General features: G+C 36.4%; 2 protein-coding genes and 1 non-coding gene across 3 annotated transcripts; 1 reads left to right on the forward strand and 2 right to left on the reverse strand.

The window, feature by feature from the left end:
- Nucleotides 1-6272: 6272 nt before the first annotated feature.
- On the reverse strand, nt 6273-11686 carry LOC107806382 (pectin acetylesterase 8-like). The gene is made up of 13 exons (XM_016630527.2): nt 11087-11686; nt 10636-10757; nt 10077-10159; nt 9426-9555; nt 9261-9340; nt 9063-9149; nt 8843-8967; nt 8676-8736; nt 8519-8572; nt 8366-8443; nt 7679-7784; nt 6795-6940; nt 6273-6657 (listed from the first exon to the last, which is right to left on the reverse strand). Exons 2-13 carry the CDS (start codon nt 10754-10756, stop codon nt 6520-6522), a joined length of 1209 nt encoding a protein of 402 aa, XP_016486013.1. The 5' UTR covers nt 10757; nt 11087-11686; the 3' UTR covers nt 6273-6519.
- A 4838-nt stretch (nt 11687-16524) lies between these two features.
- LOC107821078 (uncharacterized) lies at nt 16525-17712 on the reverse strand. The gene has a single exon (XM_016647481.2). The coding sequence runs from the start codon at nt 17710-17712 to the stop codon at nt 16525-16527; it is 1188 nt and encodes a 395-aa protein (XP_016502967.2).
- Nucleotides 17713-18293: 581 nt separating this feature from the next.
- Nucleotides 18294-18398, forward strand: LOC142181359 (small nucleolar RNA R71). Its single transcript, XR_012710027.1, has one exon. It is a non-coding gene; the product is annotated as a small nucleolar RNA R71 (small nucleolar RNA).
- Nucleotides 18399-25094: the final 6696 nt, after the last annotated feature.

Genomic DNA, 25094 nt, shown 5'->3' on the forward strand with positions numbered 1-25094 from the left:
ATTTGATTATAAAAATTTAATAAAACATTTCCAATAATTTAATTCCTAATAAACTAAACCAACTCTAAATATAAATAATATAAAATACGAAAATGAGCCCCAAACATCGGGGTGTCACTAAGTCATGAGCGTCTAAAACTATGAACTAAGATATATAAACTGTCTAACTGTCCAAAATAAGAAATGACAAAAGGAGTAACAAGGTCCTGCGGACGCTAGCAGCTACCGTGCAATCTCCACAAATAGCTGGCCTGAAATCAACTATCGCCGCGCTCTAACTCACATGAATCTGCACATAAAGTGCAGGGTGTAGTATGAGTAAAACCGACTCAGTAGTAACAGAAATAACTAAGGAACTGAGCAGTAGTGATGAGCTAAGCAAAACAGTCCAATTATTTATTTTTCACAATTTTAAAAAATAACAGGAATAAACAGGTAAATTCCATAACTCAGTAAATGCCACAAAGAAATTTAACAGTTAAATGCAGCAACAACAAAAAGTAAATGCAACCTCACAGCAAGGTCACTCCATCACTCAGCACTCGCACTCAGCACTCAACACTCAACACTCAATACACTCAACACTCTGCGCTCACTGGGGGTGTGTACAGACTTCGAAGGGGCTCCCAAATCCTAAGCGCTAAGTACGGACAACTCACGTGCTACCATATCAATACCTGAATCCGCACGGTCAACTTACGTGCTACGTGGACAACTCACACGCTATGGTATCAAATACGTGGACCCTCACGGTCAACTCACGTGCTACGCGGATAACTCACGCGCTATGGTATTAATATCCTCACAACCAGGCAAACGGCCACACTCAATCATGCCATCATATCAATACTTGGATCTGCACGATCAACTCACGTGTTATGCGGACAACTCACGCGCTATGGTATCAATACCTGGACCCCCACGATAAACTCACGTGCTATGCGGACAACTCACCCGCTATGGTATTAATATCCTCACAACTAGGCCCTCGGCCTCACTCAATCATGTACCTCTCCAGCCTCACAATGCACCACCAATAAGGGGACACAACCCACATCAAGTATCACAACATATCAGTAAAATAATAGAGACTGAGGTAAATATGTACAATAATGTCTATGACTAAGTACAAATATTGTGAGCATGAATAAAGCCTAAGCACGATCTCTAACATGAAGGCAAACAAATTCAACAACAAGTAAATATATAACCACAGATAATAGCCATTTGGCCTCACAACCTCACGGGCAGGACGAACCAAGTTTCAATCCCTCGCGGTGCATACCCATACGCTCATCACCTAGCGTGGGTTTCACCGTCAAACAATCACATGATATAAATTTCTCCAGGTTTTATACCCTCAAAGCCAGAGTTAAAACTGTTACTTACCTCAACAACGTAAAATCCTACTCTGGGATGCCCTTGTCTCTGAACTCGATCTCCAAAAGCTCTGAATCTAACCATAATCAGATTAATACCATCAACATGTGCTAAAGAATCGAATTCCACAATAAAAACTATAAAATATGCCAAAAATCCGAAATCGGCCAAAATTCGGCCCCCGATCTCACATTTCGGAATCGATCAAAAATGGCAGAATAATAATCCTCGTCCTCTTCCGAGTCTAACCATATAAAATTCGTCAAAATCGGACTCCGTTTGGTCCCTCAAATCCTCACTTAAAACTCTCCAAAACTCAAGTCCTAACTCCCTCAATTTCACTTTGAAATCATCAATCAAATCTCAAAAACCAAGATGGATTTATGAAATATAATCAAAATCAAGTACAGAACACTTACCACAATCCCTATGGTGAAAATTGCCTCCAAAATCGCCCAAATCCGAGCTCCCCAACTCAAAATATGAGTGAATGAATAAACCCTAGTTTTATATATTTTCTGCCAGTTATTTTGCCTTGTTTCTCATGTCAAATGATCCCAAAACTCATATTTTATGTCTCCAATAAAAATTTTTGTGAAATTCTAGCCAAGTTAGGCTTTTGAATCACTCAATTTGACCTTATAATGAATGAGATATGTAGGTTTTAATATATGCAAATAGTGCAGATTTTTTAAATACGCCATCAGTGGCAATTTCGTAATTAATATGAAAAATCTGGCAACCTAATTCTTAGTAAAATGACCATAAAATCCTCATATGATGTCCAAATTCGATGGTTCTTTTTTTCTATGGGTTCGTAATTACGATACGGATCTAATGCTTCAATCAAAAAAGAAATCAGAGCTCATTTGTTCAATATGATATCATTTATGCTTGAAGAAACAACGTCGAAACATAAGAAAAACGAGCGCAATACAACCCAAACCTATCCGAATCTCACTCGAAGACCTCGGGACCTCAATAAATTATTCCAACAAGTTATATATTACTACCCGAACTTAGTCGAACCTCCAGAACATCCAAAACAACACCAAAACACCAAATCAACCTCGGATTCAATCCTAAGAACTTCTAAACTTCCAAAACTACTCTGAACCTAAACCTACTAACTCGATACAACTCAACACAGCTGAACATCACATAAATAAGCATAGATGGGGGAAATGGGGCTGCAACTCTCAGAACGAACGACCGGGTCGTTACATCCTCCCCCTCTTAAACAAACGTTCGTCCTCGAACGAGTCTAAAAACATACTTGGAGTCTCAAATAGGTGAAACCTTCAGCAATACCTTCTCGTCACATTCAAATCATATGAACTCATCTCGCGGTCACATCATACTCATCACGTATCCATCCAGCCACCATTTCCACTAATAGGGATACTACTGGACATATAGGTTCACAAGCACATGCTCACATAATCAACACCTCAATGCTCAATCTACAATCAAAATACGGCCTCAAGTCCTCCAGACTAGCCCAACATCAACACACAGAAATCGCATCTCGCACCTCATTGAGGAAATCACAAGCCATCGTTACACAACTGATACCGAGCGCTTACGTGCGCATACGAATGCGTGGAAGGAATTTAAAGAGTTACTCTTCAATCTGAATCAATATAGCACGATAAGAATTCAAGAATGTGAAATTTTCATAAAGGTTATGCAGCCTCCCGAAGATAAGTACAAACGTCTCTGTACTGATCCGCAAGACTCTGCTAAACCCGCTCATGACTCGTGAGACCTATGTAACCTAGGCTCTGATACCAATTTGTCACGACCCAAAATTTCACCATGGTCGTGATGACGCCTATCGTGTTACAAGTCAAGCCTATTTCTAAAATATTACTACTAATTTGATTATAAAAATTTAATAAAACATTTCCAATAATTTAATTCCTAATAAACTAAACCAACTCTAAATATAAATAATATAAAATACGAAAATGAGCCCCAAACACCGGGGTGTCACTAAGTCATGAGCGTCTAAAACTATGAACTAAGATATAATAAACTATCTAACTGTCCAAAATAAGAAATGACAAAAGGAGTAACAAGGTCCTGCGGACGCTAGCAGCTACCGTGCAATCTCCATAAATAGCCGGCCTGAAATCAACTATCGCCGCGCTCTAACTCACATGGATCTGCACATAAAGTGCAGGGTGTAGTATGAGTACAACCGACTCAGTAGTAACAGAAATAACTAAGGAACTAAGCAGCAGTGACGAGCTAAGCAAAACAGTCCAATTATTCATTTTTCACAATTTTAAAAAATAACAGGAATAAACAGGTAAATTCCATAACTCAGTAAATGCCACAAAGAAATTTAACAGTTAAATGCAGCAACAACAAAAGTAAATGCAACCTCACAGCAAAGTCACTCCATCACTCAACACTCGCACTCAACACTCAATACACTCAACACTTTGCGCTCACTGGGGGTGTGTACAGACTTCAGAGGGGCTCCCAAATCCTAAGGCCCTCTGTCTCACTCAATCAATATCAATACCTGGATCCGCACGGTCAACTCACATGCTACGTGGACAACTCACGCGCTATGGTATCACTACCTGGACCCGCACGGTCAACTCACGTGCTACGCGGACAACTCACGCGCTATGGTATTAATATCCTCACAACCATGCCCTCGGCCTCACTCAATCATGCCATCATATCAATACCTGGATCTGCACGGTCAACTCACGTGCTATTGTATCAATACCTGGACTCGCACGGTCAACTCACGTGCTATGCGGGCAACTCATACGTTATAGTATTAATATCCTCACAACTAGGCCCCCGGCCTCACTCAATCATGTACCTCTCCAGCCTCACAATGCACCACCAATAAGGGGACACAACCCACATCAAGTATCACAACATATCAGCAAAAGAATAGAGACTGAGGTAAACATGTACAATAATGTCTATGACTGAGTACAAATAATGTGAGCATGAATAAAGCCTAAGCATGATCTCTAACATGAAGGCAAACAAGTTCAACAACAAGTAAATACATAACCACAGAAAATAGCCATTAGGCCTCACAGCCTCACGGGCGGGACGGACCAAGTTTCAATCCCTCGTGGTGCACACCCACAAGCTCATTACCTAGCATGGATTTCACCGCCAAACAATCACATGATGTAAATTTCTCCGGGTTTATACCCTCAAAGCCAGAGTTAAAACTGTTACTTACCTCAATAACGTAAAATCTTACTCCGCAATGCCCTCGTCTCTGAACTCGGTCTCTAAAAGCTCTGAATCTAACCATAATCAGATTAATACCATCAACGTGTGCTAAAGAATCGAATTCCACAATAAAAACTATAAAATATGCCAAAAATCCGAGATCGGCTAAAATTCGGCCCTCGGCCCCATATCTCTGAATCAGTCAAAAATGGCAGAATAATAATCCTCGTCCTCTCCCGAGTCTAACCATATAAAATTCGTCAAAATCGGACTCCGTTTGGTCCCTCAAATCCTCACTTAAAACTCTCCAAAACTTAAACCCTAACTCCCTCAATTTCACTTTGAAATCAGCAATCAAATCCCAAAAACGAAGATGGATTCATGAAATATAATCAAAACCGAGTAAAGAACACTTAGCCCAATCCCTATAGTGAAAATCGCCTCCAAAATCGCCCAAATTCGAGCTCCCCAACTCAAAATATGACCGAATGAATAAACCCTAGTTTTATATATTTTTCTGCCAGATATTCTGCCTCGTTTCTCGTGCCAAACAATCCCGAAGCTCGTATTTTATGCTTCCAATGGATTTCTTGTGAAATTTTAGTCAAGTTAGGCTTTTGAATCACTCAATTTGACCTTATAATGAATGAGGTATGTAGGTTTTAATATTTGCAAATAGTGCAGATTTTTTAAATACGCCGTCAGTGGTAATTTCGTAATTAATCTGAAAAATCTGGCAATCTAATTCTTAGTAAAATGACCATAAAATCCTCATACGATGTCCAAATTCGATGATTCTTTTTGCTAAGGGTCCGTAATTACAATACGAATCTAATGCTTCAATCAAAAAAGAAATCAGAGCTCATTTGTTCAATATGATATCATTTATGCTTGAAGAAACAACGTCGAAACATAAGAAAAACAAGCGCAACACAACCCAAACCTATCCGAATCTCACTCGAAGCACTCGGGACCTCAATCAATAATTCCAACAAGTTATATATCACTACCCGAACTTAGTCGAACCTCCAGAACACCCAAAACAACACCAAAACACCAAATCAACCTCGGATTCAATCCTAAGAACTTCTAAACTTCCAAAACTACTCTGAACCTAAACCTACCAACTCGATACAACTCAACACAGCTGAACAACATGTAATTAAGCATAGATGGGGAAATAGGGCTGTAACTTTCAGAACGAACGATCGGGTTGTTATATAAGTAGAGGATTGTATTTGATTTTGTCCTTGAGATTGGGAATATATTAATGTTAAGATTATGAAATATTCTTGGTAAAAGGTAAGTGTTTACCTATGAAAACTCGTCTATGAGTGAGATAATTGTTTTTGATGATAGTTCAAACTTTCCATATTTATATTGTATTTAATTGTCCATGCTCTATATTTATTATATAAGCTAAAATCATAATGGAATATAAAGTCCCAAAATATTAGGATCTCTCACATATTTTAAATAAGGAAAGATTTAATTAGTAAAATTTTAGTTGAATTAAAATCCATAAATAGTAGGAAGATAATTAAATGATTATTTTGTCTAGTGTAAACTCTATTTTTAAAAGGGGTAAAAAAGGCGAACGACATTTCGCTAAAGGCCTTCGTACTTTTAATATAGTATAAATAGATTATTTACTGAACTGTAAAGCATAGCATAAATTTGATATAAAAGCTGAATTACTAACTCTTACATTATAACAAGATACATAATATTGACCTCAAATTAAAGATCCATAATAGTTTCTCTTGGGGATACCAGAGCACACAATTCTGTGCAGTATTGGCTTTCCCTTATTGTAAAGCAATTGATGCATAACTTCTCTAATTCAATATTTTTCTTTCTCACTTTCTGGAAAATTGAAAGCCCGTATATTAATAAACCAGAGAATAACTTCCATTAATAAACCTATAAATCCATATCGACCGGCTGAACGTCCGATTCAAAATTCCGATTTTTGCAGGTTTTGTCACAAGGGTAAGGACAGTCAATCTCTTGGAATCGATTTCTGTCGTAAAACCAGTCTCCAACTGCTTTGGCAATTGTCTGCAGAATGCAATGTTTTAGCAGTGTCAATGGTTGACTAAAACAGGAAAACAGAAGTAAAAGACATTGAAACTATGAAATTTTTTTTATAATAAACCTAATATCAAAAAATAGTTTTTACTGCCCGGATTGCATACCGTGCTAGCTAATCTCGGAGAGTCATCCCTTAGCCATGTCTCCTGTGTTCCGGTTTGACAATGTGCATAACACGAATTGATGTAATACCCTCTTGTTGAGGATGGTCCAAGCCCGTTTAATGCTTTTAAGAACTCGTTCCTATAACCTGAAAAATAACTCCATGTATTAGACATAAAGAGCAAAGTACACCTTACAAGGAAACCAGGGGCGTACGTAGGAGTTTTTGTAAGCAGTGTCACCATTTTAGACATGAACAAATAAGAAAATTATTGTAATAATATCATGTTTAAAAAAACAATCAGAAAAAAGATATAACACAAGCAGCATCCCTCCAATTCAAAAAATCTATGTGCTAGTCAAGTAGTACAAACGTATTGATACATAGAATGAGGCTACACTAGTTCGAATTCACGGCCCTGCACAAAAATCTTCAAGCTTTGACCAGATAAGCTAGACGCCTCTTTGTGACAAGTGGTGTCACCTATTATATTTCACCTCTTTTCTTGTTTTTTCATTTGAATTATATATACATAATTAGTAAAGATTTTCAATGAAGTGGTGTCACGTAATGCCGCTTGGGCTAAGGTAGATCCGCCCCCGAAGGAAACTGAGCCCTCTGTTTGTATCGTTCTAAATGAACATATTTCATAGAATGATTTCGCACCTTCACGCTTGCTATAACTAGTTATTTTTTAGATTTAAGTATTAGTCACAAAGGACGGCCTTATTCCAGATTGTTGTTACTCTGAACGGGTTCTAAATTCCTATGACCGAATTTTTCTGGCCTGTCAACTTTCTAATGTAATAAAGAACAGCCTCTTTTTTTTATTTTCTGTTTGTTACTTTAGCATGGAAGCTGGGAAAAGGGCTTAAGAATCTTGACCTTGCATGGTTTCGAGCTGAGCAGACGAGCATTTCAATATGTCAAGCTTGCAGTTGCGCCAGGTTCCACGAGGATCAGCAACACCAGGGGCTAAAATGTTCTTTATCTGAATATTTTAAAAATAATAAGTAAGCAAAAATCAATTATTTAAAGAGCAAGATTATTCTCATATATATGTACATATATGATATATATCTATATAAAACATTACTTTGATATAGTGAAGACTGAATTTTATTGCAGCTATAACCAAATAACAAAATGCTAGCAATGCTTTACCTACATTAATATTATCGATAACACATTATAGGACAGTGATAAAGAGAACTTGTCTCATAAGAATAGAGTAAGCAGTTCGGATAAACCACAACTTGTCAAAGAAATTGTAGTACATTACCAGACGGCCTAGTCTCATTTTCCAAATAAAAGGACAGCCCGGTGTACTAAGCTTCCGCTATGCGCGGGGTCCAGGGAAAGGCTGGACCAAAAGGGTCTATTGTACGCAACTTTACCCTGCATTTCTGCAAGAAGCTGTTTTCATCACTTGAACTCATGACCTTCTGGTCACATGGCAGCAACTTTACCAGTTACGCCAAGGCTCCCCTTTTTCATTCTAAATACTTCATAGAAATTGGAAAATTGCGGAAAGGAAGAGAAACTAAAAAGAGAAATCAGAGATGCACTGACCTGCCAGGAATCATAGGCTGCATTTACCAGGAAAAGAGGTGTCTTGATTTGTTGCGCGACATTTTGTGGGAAAAAACACTGCAACATAAATTTTGGCGTTTTCACATAAGATGCATCAACTAAGGGGAAAATTATTTTGAAAATAACTCTTACCAATCCCGGTTTTAGTCTTGAGGTACATGATTGAGGCAAATTCTTAGCAGAACCCTGAATCAAGATAATGCAACACACTGAGGACGAGCAAAACTCAATATATAAACTTTCTCAGTGACATAAAGACCAGCAGAATATATGATAAAAGTAAGCATACATGTGTGTTAACAACATCGCTGTAGAACTGTTCAATATGAGACGCACCAGAAATAGTCTTCCTGCAAACGGACAAGCAAATTTTACCAGTAGCAAAGAGGAAAGCTAAATTTCTTGCTAATTTTGAGAGTGCCACAAACATTTAAAAAAAACAACAAGAACGCTTACGCATTGATAAAGAAACCAGCATCTGAAAGACATTTTACTTTAGCGCCCGGTGGAAGGAGGCCTTTAAATCTGTCACAATGTAGAATTGCAGCCAAACTACCAGCTGAACATCCAGCAAGAATAGCCTACAATTAGAAAACTCTCTGTTAGAAACTAAACAATATCGGACGATGAGTGTATAACTATCTCCAATAATTTGTGATCAATTGATGCATCGTACATTCTGAGCGCTCTTCATTCCTTTTGCTAAGAAATCCTCCATAACAGCTGAAAAAATCCTGGCTCCTCTGTAGTATACTTTTGTTCTCTGAATCAATGTAAATAATCCAACTCTAAAATTAATCTTTCATATTAGCAGACTAGGACAGTATTGTTATTTATATCAAATCAATAATTATAGTATTTACAATAAAATTACCGGATCGACTGCTTCAACGTCACCAGTAAAGGATGATCCATCACAATATCTGATTCTAATTCTGTTCCAATTGTAAAAGTCTACAATTTCCAAAACACTGTTAATCAGAAGAATATAAAACACAGGCACGAAAACCATGTAGATAAGACAAGGGTAAAGCTCCACCTGGGTTAAACTTAGCCTTGTTGCTCAAAATCCCTGAAAAAGACACTGTCTTTACCATAAGTTTAGATGATCCTAATCGTGTTTTTGTACGGGAAAGGCAAGTCGTGGCATTGTTGCACCATGCTCCTCCCTGAAATTCCAAAGTCATAGGATGAATTCAAATGCAAATTCATAAAAACAAACTAAAATTTTAAAAAATTTCACAGAATTCACTTAAATTATGTCCAAATTCTTCTTCGTTCTAGTCATCCAAGCAGTTGTGAAGCCACCTAAAACCAAGAGGTGTCAATTCTCAATTGACACCCTGTCGTCAAAAAATTATGTTATGTAGTTGGGTAAAAAAAATATTTGTGCATATATACTATAGGTTGAATCCACTTGACTTATTCGTGTGTGTATATTTTGACACTCCTTAGTGAAAATCCTGGCTCCACCACTGCATCCGAGCAATCAATTTATTTATATTATACCATTAAGAAACCTATAATCCAACTTCAAGTGCTTTTCATAACTAGTTACCAGAAATTGAATTGAAGTAAAAAGGCCAATTATTGGACAGAAATAAGATTATGAACTATAGAGCCTAGAAATCCAAGTCTTAACTCTGTTAAAAATTGGACTAGTAAACTTATAGTGAATTAAGAAACAAACCTCAAGTTGGATAAACCAATTGTTAACACCTGCTCCAAATCCTTTATCAAAATGGTATGCTGGTGGACTCCCATCCAAACATACTGCAAACATATGATTGGCATCAAAATCAACACATTTTTACATTTTTGAATTCTTTTTTCTCATAGTCAGTGGCGGATTCAGGATTTAGACGTTGTTGTGTTCTAGCCAGAGGCGGACTTACTTGTACCATTGAGGTGTAAACTTCGGTAGAAATTGTATACCTTAAAAAATGATTATATGAATAACTTGGCACCCGAACACTAAAAGCCTTTAAGAGACACTGATAAAAGAAATAATGATGCCCCATCGGATAAAAATCCTGAGTTCGCCTCTGGTTCTAGCTTCAAATATAAGTACTAAAATGTATATTCAACTCTATCTACCCTTGTTTTTCACATATATATACACTTAAGGTTGAGTTAGAAGTCGCGGGTTCTTGCCAAATCCGCGACTTCCATATTGGATCCGCCACTGCTTAGAGTTATTTAGACAAAAAATTAAAAAGATAATCACTTTGATTCAAAAAAATTCTTACCAGCTCCTTTTGCAACAGCACTCTGAAGATAAGTAATATCAACAGGGTGTCCTTCAGTTATTAAAAGAATAAGCAAAGTAATTATTACACGTAGCCATTGTTGCATTGCCCTTTTAACCATTCTGCAAATTATTTCATGAAAAATTACAATCAATAACATAATTAACCAAAAAAATATATATATGCAGAAGATCCTAAAGATTGACAGAAAAAGTGAAACAAAGAAAAGAAAGCGGTGACACTTCATTCAGAATTTTTTCATATATTTACCATATTTAGCATGTAAAATCAATGTCTCAAGATTTCATTCCTTGAAAATTAATTTAATGCTACCCTTTTTTTAAACTAAAAATCTATGATAAAGAAAGAACAAACAAGAATCTATAAATCCATATCAGAATCAACAAAAGTTTACTAAAAATAGAATTGAAATTATACTTCTATATAGTACCTGGAATACAAAAGAGATTGAAGAAAATCTCAAAACTGAGATTATTTGATGTAAAGTCTGTAGTAAATCCAATTATGTATCTTGTTTCTGGAGCTAAAACAATGGTCCAAAACCAGATGTTAGTCGAGACTCGAAAGTAGAAGCTTATATATATACTGAAAAGAAAAAAAAAGAAATCTAATTATATCCACTACGTTGTAAAATTTTCACACTATTATTAATATAATTAATATACTTTAATAGGTTGATCTGATATTGTAACATTTACACAGTGTCTAATTCTATTGGAAGACTGTAAAGTAAAAACTTTTCCAACAATATTGTTTGTTTGAGATTTAAGGGAAAAAATTTAGGAAGCCTCTTTAAAAGATTTTTTTAGTAAAGAAGCAAATGTATATATGAATAGTAATCCAAGAAAAATCATTCAATTCACAAAAATTCACTTATCTCAAGAAAAGATACATCTTAACATGCTTTTTTTATTTATTATTTATATGGTAGAATAAGAATCTTTTCAAAAGTATTTTTTCCAAAAGTTATTCAAAAGTATTTTTTCCAAAAGCAAAAATATAATAATGGAGAAGCAATGAAAAAAGAAGCAATAACAACAGCCAAATTCATTCACTTTTATGTGTCTAATTTGGACTTCTTACGTCCTTTAAGAAATAATAATTTTAATATGTATTTCACCATATAATCCCTAATAACGATAGCATTTCAAACAGTCTTGAAAAATAATTTTGCAAATAATATAATTAGTGCTAAAAGTAAAATAAAAAAATATACTTTTATTATAGTGGATAAGTAAAGGTGAACCTGAGGATTAAAAATCAAAAAAAAAAAGAATAAAGTGCTTATGTAGAAGGGGTTTTCGAACAGAATAAAGAAAGAAAGTAAAAAAGCAAAAAAGGAAGCTGCCGACACACATTCGGTTAAGACAGAGATTAATGTACTTTTGTTAAGAAAAAGGTTGCTAAATACAGACATTAGTGTAACGTTAGATTTGACAAGTGCATGTGCCCAATGACGAATATCTTATCGTTTTACGCGCTCCTCGTTCAATGAGCTGGAAACCAAATTTAGAAATAGAGACATTTGGAGTTTTCTTTATTCTTTTTTTCTTTTTCTTTTTCGGATTATTTTTCTTTTCTACTAGTATTATTTTTAACCTATTCTTCCAAGGGTCAATATTGATTGATTAAAAGTGTAAACTTATTAGTCGGTTAGTCTCGTTACCTTTTTAATTACCGTCTTTTATATGTTCATTCGTAATTATTACCTCCTCTATTTTAATTTACGTGAACTTATTTAACTGGTACAGAATTTAAGAAAAAAAAATATTTTTGGAGTTTATGGTTCTAAACAAATCAAAAAGAGAGCCAAAGTATTTGTATAATTATAAAAACTTCTCATTAAGGGTAGAATTGTAAATTTAAACTAAATTATTTTGTTCAAATTTAAAAATAAATCATTCTTTTTAAAACGTATCATAAATAAACAGATTCATATAAATTGATCGAAGGAATTAATTATTATCACATGAAAGTTGACTTTTTGACCTATATGCATGATTAGACGTTCCACAATAAGTGAGGTGAGAGGATTTAAAGGGGGAAAAAGAGGGGCGAACTTTAATTGAAGCAGGGGCCGAGCTCCTCATAGAGAGTTAAAAATATTAAAATTTAAATTTATTGGATTTATCAGATTCAAAATCTATAATTTAAAGTTACGTGAGCAGTTTAATTTTTAATGTCAAAGGTACCTAAATTCCTTCGGTTAGAATGCCTATAGTTATAGTGGAACACATTTATTGTAATTGATTAAAATTTATTGGAGACGTGTCATGATTTCTGTTGCCCCCAAACGCACGCGCAAGTATACGTGGTCGACAAGTAATATAATGATAAGTTGAGTGTCGAACCCACAAAGACTTGTGTAAACTACTCACTACATCACTAAAATTGTTATTCAATCCAGCTAAAATCAAAGTCCAATAATATGATTATATTATACTACAATTCTAAATAATAACTAAGTTATCAAGTAACGAGTTGATTGTTGTGTATTCAGTAGAGACAAGTATTACAGAGTGGTGATCGATTCACCAATCGTATTGTGTTCTAATTAACTCTCCCTTTCATATAATTCACGCATGGTTGCTAATTAATCGATAAATGCTCTCATAGCCTTCTCCCGAAGTACTACTCACATATTCTCAATAGATTAACGTCTATATTCCTATGAAATCAATCTATTAAGGACGCATTAAGATCATGATATTTAATTAAGCACGGTGACTAGGTATATTCCTATCCTAACCACAAATCCGCTCCCCCTAAGGGTTAAGATCATGCTCTCTCCAATTCTTCTCTAATCTAAACATGGCTTTCCCAAGCATAGCATAGATAGTAAATAGAACCTAACTGTTGGCCAGACAATTAAGCAATTAAACACAGAATTGAAGAAACAACCATATATTGGTGAATTATAATCAAGGTCAAGTCAACGTTAAACAATAATATTCATGGCTAAATCACAACCCCAGAACAATAGGTGTTTAGCCACTCATGATGTAATCAAACAATTGCATAAGTTTTGATTAATTGAAATTACAAGAAAAGATGAAGAATTCTGAGATGTTCTTGCTCCTCAATGTTTCTTGCATGTCTTTTTGCTCCAAGGTGCGTCTCTCCCCTCAAAAATAGGTTTAGTCTTGCTTTTATATCAGTTGGGTAAGTCTAGGGCCGAAATAAACTTGTCCCGGGCAAAATAGGATACATTTCACGTCACCAGCGCCCAGCCCGGCGCCCTCCACGGCGCCCCATTATTTGTGCATACTGTTTTTGGCACCACAAGTGGCGTCAGGCACGGCCTGTGGCGCTCAACTGGCCCTTTTTCCCGGTTTCATTCGTGTTGGCTCAAATCTCGTGTGTTTCGCCCTGTTCTATTTCGAATTTGGAAAAATGTAAAACGTGAAAGTTGTAACCCTTTGAGTTAGGTTTCCAACCATATATTGTGGAGCCACAATTGAGTTTTGAGCAAAAGGTTATGTGTATTTTACTAGACAGTACGCAATATGCCCTTTCGAGTCTTCGTTTATTCTTAACTATCAAAGTTGACCCCTGACACGATCCCGACTTAATTCCTTGGGCTTTTACTCAGACTTCAAAGCTCCAAATCACTTGAATTCATTCCATAATATCTATATAGCTCGGAATCACTCTTACAAGACATAAAATACATCGTTAGTGCAAAACATTAGCGATTAAAGCGCAAACTCAACTAAAGTGCAGTAAATTAGAGTGTAATAATCGACTAAAATACGTAATTATAGCCTATCATCAATACCCCACACTTAAATGTTGCTCGTCCTCGAACAATGGGACTATCTAATAAATCCCCTCAACTACGTACAAGTATCAATTATAGAGGAGCACTTTAACTTTTAACCACACACTATACCCTTGACTATGATCAATACCGGCACACAAGCATGAATACACAAAAATTCACATTCTTCCTGTTTAAGCAAGCCTAAGTATAATATTTCAATTCAATAATTTCCAATAACCTAATTGTCACCACCCAACCTCACAAGCCGACTTGCAACCACTAAGTACCCTCAATTTATGCACTTACCCAACAAGAAAGTTTACAACATTACCAATCATTCATGAGATCATGTGCGCTCACCAACAAACTGAGAGTGAATATAAATTGGTCCACATATTTAAATATGCTTTTGAACATAATTTAAGGACATCACACAATTGAACAAAATTCGCTCACTCTCACAAAGAATTCATATGCATCCCGTGGTCATTCCATAAGCTTGCCCGTAGTGTATATCTCCACTAATTTAAGCTAGTCAAATCTAGGATCAATTAGGACTTTTAGGTTGTAATGTAGGCTAAGGGACGGGTATGATATATTTAGAAATAGTGACTCACCCTCCTAAGCACTTTAATACACTGCATTTACACTTCAAGCACATATTCTTCTCAGCCAAATCACTTGTCATATACAACATAGCCCTCTTTTCACTTAAGCACTTCTCTATTTTGTCACTAGCACAAATCAATAAGAATTGGAGGTGTGTATTTTTCTACATTATTTGAACTATCATTTTTTTCTCTTTTCTTGCAATTTTTCTTTTCCTTTCTCTCTCTTTTTTTCTTCACACACTCCATACATTAAAGTTCATCGGCTAGTGACTTTTGATTTCAACTTTAGTGTACCAATGAGCCCTTCCATGTTTCCACTCGAAAACTACTCCCCAATATCTCACCTTACTTCTTTTAGCGACTAAGTGCATTAGGAGGTAAAAGTTCAATCAATATCAAATTAAGAACAAAATAGGGGTATGACTTGTATGTGGGTGCCAAAAGAAAGGTCTATAGGCTCAAAGGGGCTAGCAATGGAAAATTATATTTTTATGTGACAAACACATCTATGATCAAGCAAGAAAAATGCGTACATCATCTCCTAGATTAGAACAACTCACAATTTCGCTTCAATTAACACACGGAGCAAGTTCTAGACTACACAGGATAGCACAGAAAATTACGAATCCTCACACACACGTTACACATGACTCAATCAAGACGGTTCTGTTCAACTCTCAGTTCAAGCAAGCACAAATAAATGAGAAATTTAAGCAACATTGCACTATGCGGCATACAAGTCAGACAACTGAGAAAAGGCATCACAAAACAGGCTATTTACTTTACTTAGGCTTTACAATTTAAACCAAATACATGGGAAAACAAAATGTATGTCATAGCCTAATGTTCCAACATCAACCATGCCAGTGAGTATCTCAGAACGACTCTGTTTCTTCCTAAACTACTCCTGAAAAGAAATTAAAAGTGCCCGGTTCGAGCTACATCCTTGGAAAAGAAAAGGTGCCCAAAGAAAAACCAAGGAATACTACCTAGCTATTCAAAAAAAAATCTTTTTGGTGTTTTTTAAATCGGACTTTAATCCCTCAAGAAAATTGTCCAAAAGATCCATCGTCGGGAAAAGTCCGAGCTTTTTCAACTTTTTTATAACCTAGACTATGTCTATTACGAGTTATAAAAGAAAAACAATTATACTCCAAAAAGTAGTTTCCCCACCCCACAGTTATATTATGCATAGTTCTCGATGCATGATCATAGAGAAATATTAAAACAAGGGTGAGAAATACTCCCTGAGACCCTCTCAGACCTAGCTCGGACATGATCCTCAATATTAAGGGCTGGGACGACCCCACACTTAAGATCAAATATGCTCCTCAACTCCAACTTTGGGTACTCAGACTTCCCCTACTCTACAAAATAAAAACAACACAAAACTTGGCACTAAAGAAAATTAATCAATAGATAAAAGATATACAGGTTGGGTTGCCTCCCAACAAGTGCCTTATTTATAGTCGTGGCACGACTCTGCTATTCTGCTCAGGCTGGGCGCTTTCTCTTCTTCTTTCTCCCATGAAGTCTAGCCTTTTTGCACGCACTCGGAAGGTCTCCTCTTTCATCTCTGGTTCTTTTCTCAATTATCTTAACACGCTCAGCTGGAAATACCACCTCATTTAACTCAGTTGTCCCATCTGGATCACTATAATTCACATAAGGACTCTGCTTTATCTCCTTCGATTCTACCACAGTAATCATGCACAAGTCCTCATAATGCTTAGGAAGCTTAAGTGCCTTGTACACATTAAAAGTGACCTCCTCATCGTCAACTCTCATTTTTAACTTCCCTGCTCTCACATCAATAATTGCTCCACCAGTAGCTAAGAATGGTCGCCCCAAAATAATGGGCATTTCCTCATCTACCTTGTAATCAAGAACAATAAAATCAGCAGGAAGAATAAACTTTCCCACTCGAACTAACACATCCTCAATAATTCCTTCGGGCATGACTAGTGACCTATCTGCTAGCTGTAAAGTGATTGTATTAGGTATAAGCACCCCCAATCCGAGTTGCTTGAACAAAGAGGATGGCATCAAATTTATACTAGCCCCCAAATCACACGGGGCTCTACCAACTTCTTGTTTTCCAAGAGACAAAGGAATTGTGAAACTTCCAGGATCCTTCAACTTAGGAGGAAGTTTACTCTGAACTCTGTCACTGCACTCTTCAGTAAGTGCAACTGTTTCGAACTCTGCATGTCTTCGTTTGTTTGCCACAATATCTCTGAGATACCTTCCATACTTAGGCACTTCCTTAAAAATTTCCACCAAAGGCAGATTCACACTCACCTGGCTCAAAATATCTAGGAATTTCTTGTACTTAGCATCATCTTTTTGCTTCTGCAGTCTTTGTGGAAACGGAGGTGATGGCCTAGTCTCAATTACTGGCTTGGGTCCTTTATCATCTTTCTCATTCCCCTCAACTGGCTTGGGAGCTAATTCTCCTTCAGGATGATTTGTATTCTTCTTTTTCTTTGGAACTTCTTCTAGTGCTCTTCCATTTCTCAAGGTAACTGCATTGACTTGAGCTTTAGGATTGGGCTCAGTATCACTTGGAAGAGCTCCAGCTGATCTAGTGTTTTGAACACTGGCAAGATGTCCCATTTGACGCTCCAAATTTCTCATTGTTGCGGCGAGGGCTTGCTGTTTAGCCATCACTTTCTTTAACATGTCTTCAAGGTGACTTGTAGGATTCACTTGTTGATCAACCTGAGGTAGTCTATATTGCTATTGAGGTGCATGAGGCCTGTATTGATTCTGAGGACCTTGGTTTCCACCCCAAGAGAAGTTTGGGTGGTTCCTCCAGTTGGGATTGTAAGTGTCCCCATATTGATTAGTTTGGCATCGATTTGCATTACCCACAAAATATACAGACTCTGGATTTGCTGGGCATAGATTGCTCATGTGACCCTCTCCACATACTTCACAAATAATTGAACTTGTTGCACTGGTTGGGCTTGTTGCTTGTTAATGATCATGGTCATCTGATTGACTTGGTTGGTTAGCGTAGAGACATGTGCTGACAATGCTGAGACAACATCTAATTCGAGAACCCCTGGTGATTTTTGTATTGTGTGTCTGCCCATCTCTCCTTGCCAATCCGGATTGATCTTGGAGAATTTGTTCAATAATGTATATATCTCGTCAAAGCTTTTCTCCAACACTTGACCCCCAGCCACAACATCTACCACAATCTTTGTTTCAGAATGTAGCTCTTCTATGAACGTGTGAGCTAACACTTCATTCGTCTGATTGTGATGAGGACAGTCTCTGAGTAGGCCCTTGAACCTTTCCCAAGATGAGTATAAAGATTCTCTTACCTTCTGTTTAAAGGCAACTATCTCACTTCTGATCTTTGCAGTTTTGCCTGAAGGGAAGAACCTTGCCAGAAATTTTCTCGCTAAATCATTCCATGTTGTAATTGAATTAGCTGGTTCTACCTTTAGCCATCGCTTAGCCTCGCCCAACAAAGAGAATGGAAAAAGTGTGAGCCTCACATAATCTGGAGTAACCCCGTTAGTGATATAAGTATCACTAATCTCCAAGAAGTTCAGAATATGCTGCTGTGGATCCTCGTGTGGAAGACCCATAAATTGCCTGTTTGCATGAAGTAGCTGGATCATACTCTATTTCAGCTCAAAGTGCCCAGTGATTCTAGGTTTCACTATGCTGGAGGTATACTTAGAAATACTGGGCATTGCTACCTCCTGAACAACCATATGTTGCTCCTCTGCCATGTTCACAACAAATTGAATGAGTGCTTGAATATTGTTTGTATCCCTTGCTTCCCTCAACATCCAGTGAAATGTTTTCTCAGGTTCGGGGTCAAAACCTTGAAGTCGGTCATGGCTTCTGACCCTATGCATTCAATCAAAGTTTCTGAGATCTGAGCAACAATCAAGTAACGTTAGACTACACTAAATAAACAATTAAAGCAAAAACTAGCAAGTACTTAATATTCAAGTCCCTGGCAACAGCGCCAAAAACTTGTTGCTCCCAAATGCACACGCAAGTATACGTGGTCGACAAGTAATATAATGATAAGTTTAGTGTCGAACCCACAGAGACTTGTGTAAACTACTCACTACATCACTAAAATTGTTATTCAATCCAGCTAAAATCAAAGTTCAATAATATGATTATATTATACTACAATTCTAAATAATAACTAAGTTATCAAGTAACGAGTTGATTGTTGTGTATTCAGTAGAGACAAGTATTCCAGAGTTGTAATCGATTCACCAATCGTATTGTGTTCTAATTAACTCTCCCTTTCATATAATTCACTCATGATTGCTAATTAATCGATAAATGCTCTCATAGCCTTCTCCCGAAGTACTACTCACCTATTCTCAATAGATTAACGCCTATATTCCTATGAAATCAATCTATTAAAAACGCATTAAGATCACGATATTTAATTAAGTACGGTGACTAGGTATATTCCTATCCTAACCACAAATCCGCTCCCCCTAAGGGTTAAGATCATGCTCTTTTCAATTCTTCTCTAATCTAAACATGGCTTTCCCAAGCATAGCATAAATAGTAAATAGAACCTAACTGCTGGCCAGACAATTAAGCAATTAAATACAAAATTGAAGAAACAACCATATATTGGTGAATTATAATCAAGGTCAAGTCAACGTTAAACAACAATATTCATGGCTAAATCACAACCCCAGAACAATGGGTGTTTAGCCACTCATGATGTAATCAAACAATTGCATAAGTTTTGATTAATTGAAAATACTAGAAAAGATGAAGAATTCTGAGATGTTCTTGCTCCTCAATGTTTCTTGCGTGTCTTTTTGCTCCAAGGTGCGTCTCTCCCCTCAAAAATAGGTTTAGTCTTGCTTTTATATCAGTTGGGTAAGTCTAGGGCCGAAATAAACTTGTCCCGGGCAAAATAGGACACATTTCACGTCACCAGCGCCCAGCCCGGCGCCAGGCCTCCTCCACGGCGCCGCATTATTTGTGCATACTGTTTTTGGCGCCACAGGTGGCGCCAGGCACTGCCTGTGGCGCCCAACTGGCCCTTTTTCCCGGTTTCGTTCGTGTTAGCTCAAATCTTGCGCGTTTCGCCCTGTTTCGTTTAGAATTTGGAAAAATGTAGAACATGAAACTTGTAGCCCTTTGAGTTAGGTTTCCAACTATATATTGTTGAGCCACAATGGAGTTCTGAGCTAAACGTTATGTGTATTTTACTAGACAATGCGCAATATGCCCTCTCGAGTCTTCGTTTATTCTTAACTATCAAAGTTGACCCCTGACACGATCCCGACTTAATTCCTTCGGCTTTTACTCATACTTCAAAGCTCCAGATCACTTGAATTCATTCCATAACATCTATGTACCTCGGAATCACTCATACAAGGCATAAAACACATTGTTAGTGCAAAACATTAGCGATTAAAGCGCAAACTCAACTAAAGTGCAGTAAATAAGAGTGTAATAATCGACTAAAATATGTAATTATAGCCTATCATCAATTTCTAATTAATAATTTTTGCCTATTTTACACTCTTCATTAAGGGTTATTTGGTTTTAGCCATGCTTTACTCATTATAGGGTTGAAAATTAATTAACTAGCAATTACGTGAGAAATAATTAAGTCGTCAATTAATTCTCCATAAATAATCATAACAATGCAAAAATGGCATCATATTTTATATTTCTTGTAACGTCCTGCAATGGAGGCCTAGCTAATGAAGATAATATATTAATGTGTATAACTTTATTACTAAACCAACACCCATGCTTAAAGTAGAAAATGGAATGTCTAAATTTCTTGTTTTCATTTTTCATTTTTCTTTTTGCCTTTTTTCATGTACATTTTTATTTACCTTGAAAATGGTATTAACAATTATATTTGATTTTTGTGGTTCTAAAATATGTGATTTATTTCAATACTAGTTCTTAGGCAATAGATGCTAACTGTAAGTAAAGAGAATAAGATATGCAAACCAATGTTGTCGCAAGACTGGGCCTCGAGCTGGTTAGAACAGGGGGCCTCGAGGTCTAGTTAGGGTAGTTAGCAATGAACAATTGATGAAGAAATAATGATATCGAAGGCCTCGAAGATAGCCTTTTGCGGTTAATAATGGGAAATAAATGAAGAACAATAAGTGCACGATAAATGAACAAGCAATAGATATGTAGAGTAATTGTTGAGCACGTTTAGGCAAGAAAAACAGAGAATGTTCTATTGTATTGAATATTCATATATGTTACAAAATGACAAGGGTCTCATTTATATAGGAGGGGGAATCCAACATAGTACATGTCTAATAATGACGAGAAAATGCTATTGGTACAGCTGTATAATGGCTCAATATGAATTTGTACTATTATTGCAGATCTGGTCAGCTCTAACCACGTGTCCTTGGGAGCTTTTCCGCCGTTCCATGACGATCATTGATTTGTACTACCCCGAGATTGACCACCGTAAACCTTCGATATGCTCCCTCGAGGGACGCACCTCGGGGGGGTTACACTTCAAATTCTGCTTCGAACTTTTCGAGGTCGGGCGTGGAGTGTCACAGTAGCCCCAAAGTCGAACTCCCTAATTTTAGCCGTATGCAATTTTCAAGTTATGTTTGCACGAACTTTTTAAAAATATTCTCCCATTCATATTAGATCTTCTAAAAATATTTTTTTTTTAAGAGACCGACACATACATGAGGATATTTATAAAGACTTCGAGCAGCATAATTTCTTAGTAGGACCGAGGAGAGAATGGAAAGGATGAGGTTGTTTCCTAGGAAAGCATATCCATGATTAAGCGGACGTTTGGACATAAGAATTATAAAAATTTGAAAAAAAATGTGAATGTTTATTTTCAAACGAAAATGATAGTTGAAAATTAAAATTGTGTTTGGACATTAATACAATTGTAGTTGTTTTTAAAATTTTATGAGTGATTTGATTTGAAATTTTTGAAAACTAATTTTTTGGAATTTTTTAATTCCGAAATTCAACTTAAAGAGAAATTTAAAAGTTTTATAATCAAACACCGATTTTAAAAATAAAATTATGGCCAAACGGAAACTTATAAAATGGAATTTTAGGCAGATACGTGAATGCCGGTGATTATTTTAAGGCATATAAGTTGATAGCGAGAGTTGAACTAAGCTGTCATTCACCAACTAGAGATCTAAAGCTGCATGTACTATAAACTTCACGACGACATTAAAGTGAAGTACTTCAAAGAAATATTATTTTATTTTCTTTTACTTATCACTTACTTTATCCAAAAAAAAAAAAAGGGGTAAAGAATCATTGCTTTTGTTTCTTTGTAATACTGAGGAGAGAATAATTCGCCTCCCCCAAACCAGAAGATGAACTTAATAAAATTAAATAAATAAATTATATAAATAAAAATGGATATGGTAAAGTAATACTTGTATCAATTAATTGATAAGAAATAAATTTTGGACCTAATTAAACCTCAAAAACTTCTATTATAAGGCAATAATTACACATAAAAGGAGACACACAACTCATCACTCCAACAATTCGGGATACTTAGGCCCCGTTTGTCCTTTTTTTTTTTTTTCAAACCGTGTTGTTCAAGAAATTTTGTAAGTTTTTGAAAATTTTACGAATATGAGTTTTTCAAAAATCAAAAAGTGGTTTTGACTACTTTTTTAAAATTTTCAGAATTTTTTTTTCCTCACTCACAAAAATGCAATATTTTTTTAACTGAAATGCATGTTCAAACATAATTTTAAATACCATTTTTCAACTTAACTCCAAAAAGTACTCTTTTTAAAAAAGTATTTTTTTCATTCCTATACACTATTTGAAACTTTATTACCCTTAATGTTCATATTTAGTTAATTACCCGGTATAAACAAGTTTTGTTTATGAAATATATACAATCTACCTTAAAAGGATCTTAATCCATTATTTGTGCCTTCAATCAAGGAATTTAGTTACACCATTTTCCTTTTTTCCTCTCCTCTCTCCCCTCTTCTCTCCAAATTCTCTCTTTCTCCTCATATCTTCGGCAGAAGCTATAGATCTTGCATAGAAGTGAATTTATCTTGTTTGAATACTATATCCACTTAGATAAGCCAAAAAGAAATAAAAATAAGGAGAAGCATATTATATTTATTATACTAGGTAAGGGAGTTACGTTGTTGGAGGATGGGGTAGTAAGGGGAGTAGTGTATTGTAAATCAGATTCAGCAAGTCTTTGTTTGCATTGTGATGAAAATGTGCACTCAGCAAATTCTTTATCGCGAAGGCATTCTCGTTCTCTCATTTGTGACAAATGCAGTTCACAACCAGCAGTTGTTAGATGCATGGATGAGGAAATGTGCTTGTGTGAAGACTGTGATTGGAACGAAAATGGCTGTGTCGAGACAGGGCATCGACTCAAACAGTTGAATCCGTACAATGGAAGTTTATATCTTCGGCAGAAGCTATAGTATTGCAGTTTTATGCACTTCACTAATTCAAGTCATTAATTTTGCTCTACAACCTACAGAAATTACTTTTATTTATCTCTTTAATCTTTTTAATCCAACTATAAGGAAAAACCAACAATTGTTGTTTGCAGTTCAATAATATTTTATTGTAACCCATAAGAAATGACACTATCATCGATAATAAAACAGGAATGGGAACTATGTTCATATAGAATCTCAACTTCGAAAGGAGTATTTGACTGCATTTTTCAGTTTCTTGCTTTTATCTAAGTTTTTACTCAGTACTTCAACCACATATCTATATGTGTGATGACCCAAAAGGTCATCACTTGAATTACAAGTCAATTATGTGTTCTGAGCCCTTAAAAACCTCTTTTTATCTTACCTTAATTTTCGTGCAGGGTCTGGACGTATATCAGGAACACTTTTATGTAAAAATTTAATAAAAATGCTAATTTTATCTTATTGAATTTAAGTTGACTTCGGTCAATATTTTGGGTAAAACGACCCGGACCCATGATTTGACGGTCCCCGAGGGTCCGTAGGAAAATATGGGACTTGGGCGTATGCCCGAAATCTAATTCCGAGGTCCCAAGCCCGAGAAATGAATTTTTGAAGAAAATTATTTAACTAAAATTATAAGAGTTTTTGAAAATTTAAAGATGTTTGAATTTGATGGTATTGGGCCCGTATTTTAATTTCGGATCCCGGTACATGTCTTATATTGTATTTAAGTTGTGCCTGTAAAATTTGGTAAGAAACGGAATTAATATGACGTGAATCGGACCCTAGGTTATGGAAATTTGAACTTAAGAGTTATTGAGATTTTTCTTTAATTTTGATGCTAAACTCGTAGTTCGAGGCGTTATTTTGGTGATTTGATCGCACGAGCAAGTCCGTATGATGTTTCTAGGGTTGTGTGCATGTTTGGTTTAGAGGCCCGAGGACTCGGGTGAGTTTCGAGTAGGCTTTAGGGTGGTTTTAACTGAGAAAAAGTTGCAGGTTTTTGCTGTATCTGGTGTCTGATGCACCATACATCGCGATCGCGTAGCAACTCTCGTGATCGCGAAAGGGAAACCGCGATGGGGGTGAATTTGCTCTATGCGAACGCAATGACAGGGTTGCGAACGCGGAGCACTTGGGGGCTGCACTACGCGAACACGACCTATGTCCCGCGAACGCGTATAGTAAATAGGGGTGGGCTGGGAACTTATCATTCTTCAACGCGAACGCGTACGTTGGTCCGCGAACGCGAAGTTCAGGGTGGCTTACCCTTCGCGAACGCGTGGAAGAATTCGCGAATTTGGGTAGAGTTAGAGCTTTTGAATAATTGGAATTTAGACCTCGTTTTTTGGATCGAATTTCGAAACTAATTGCATAATCGGGCTCGTGGGTGAATGAGTGATCGGGTTTTGGTCCAAACCTCGAGTTTTGACCAAGCGAACCCGGGATCGATTTTTGATTTTTTGGAGAAAATGATAGAAAACCTATAATTAAGCATTGGGTATGAATTCTTTAGTATTTATTGATGTTAAATTAATTTGGGTTAGATACAAGTAAATTGGAGGCGAATTCTAAAGGGAAAGCGGTGTTTGAGGGTTGAGTTGGTCGTGGAAGTTC

Source organism: Nicotiana tabacum, chromosome 5 (genome assembly GCF_000715075.1).
Source record: "Nicotiana tabacum cultivar K326 chromosome 5, ASM71507v2, whole genome shotgun sequence".
Taxonomy (NCBI): Eukaryota; Viridiplantae; Streptophyta; class Magnoliopsida; order Solanales; family Solanaceae; genus Nicotiana; species Nicotiana tabacum.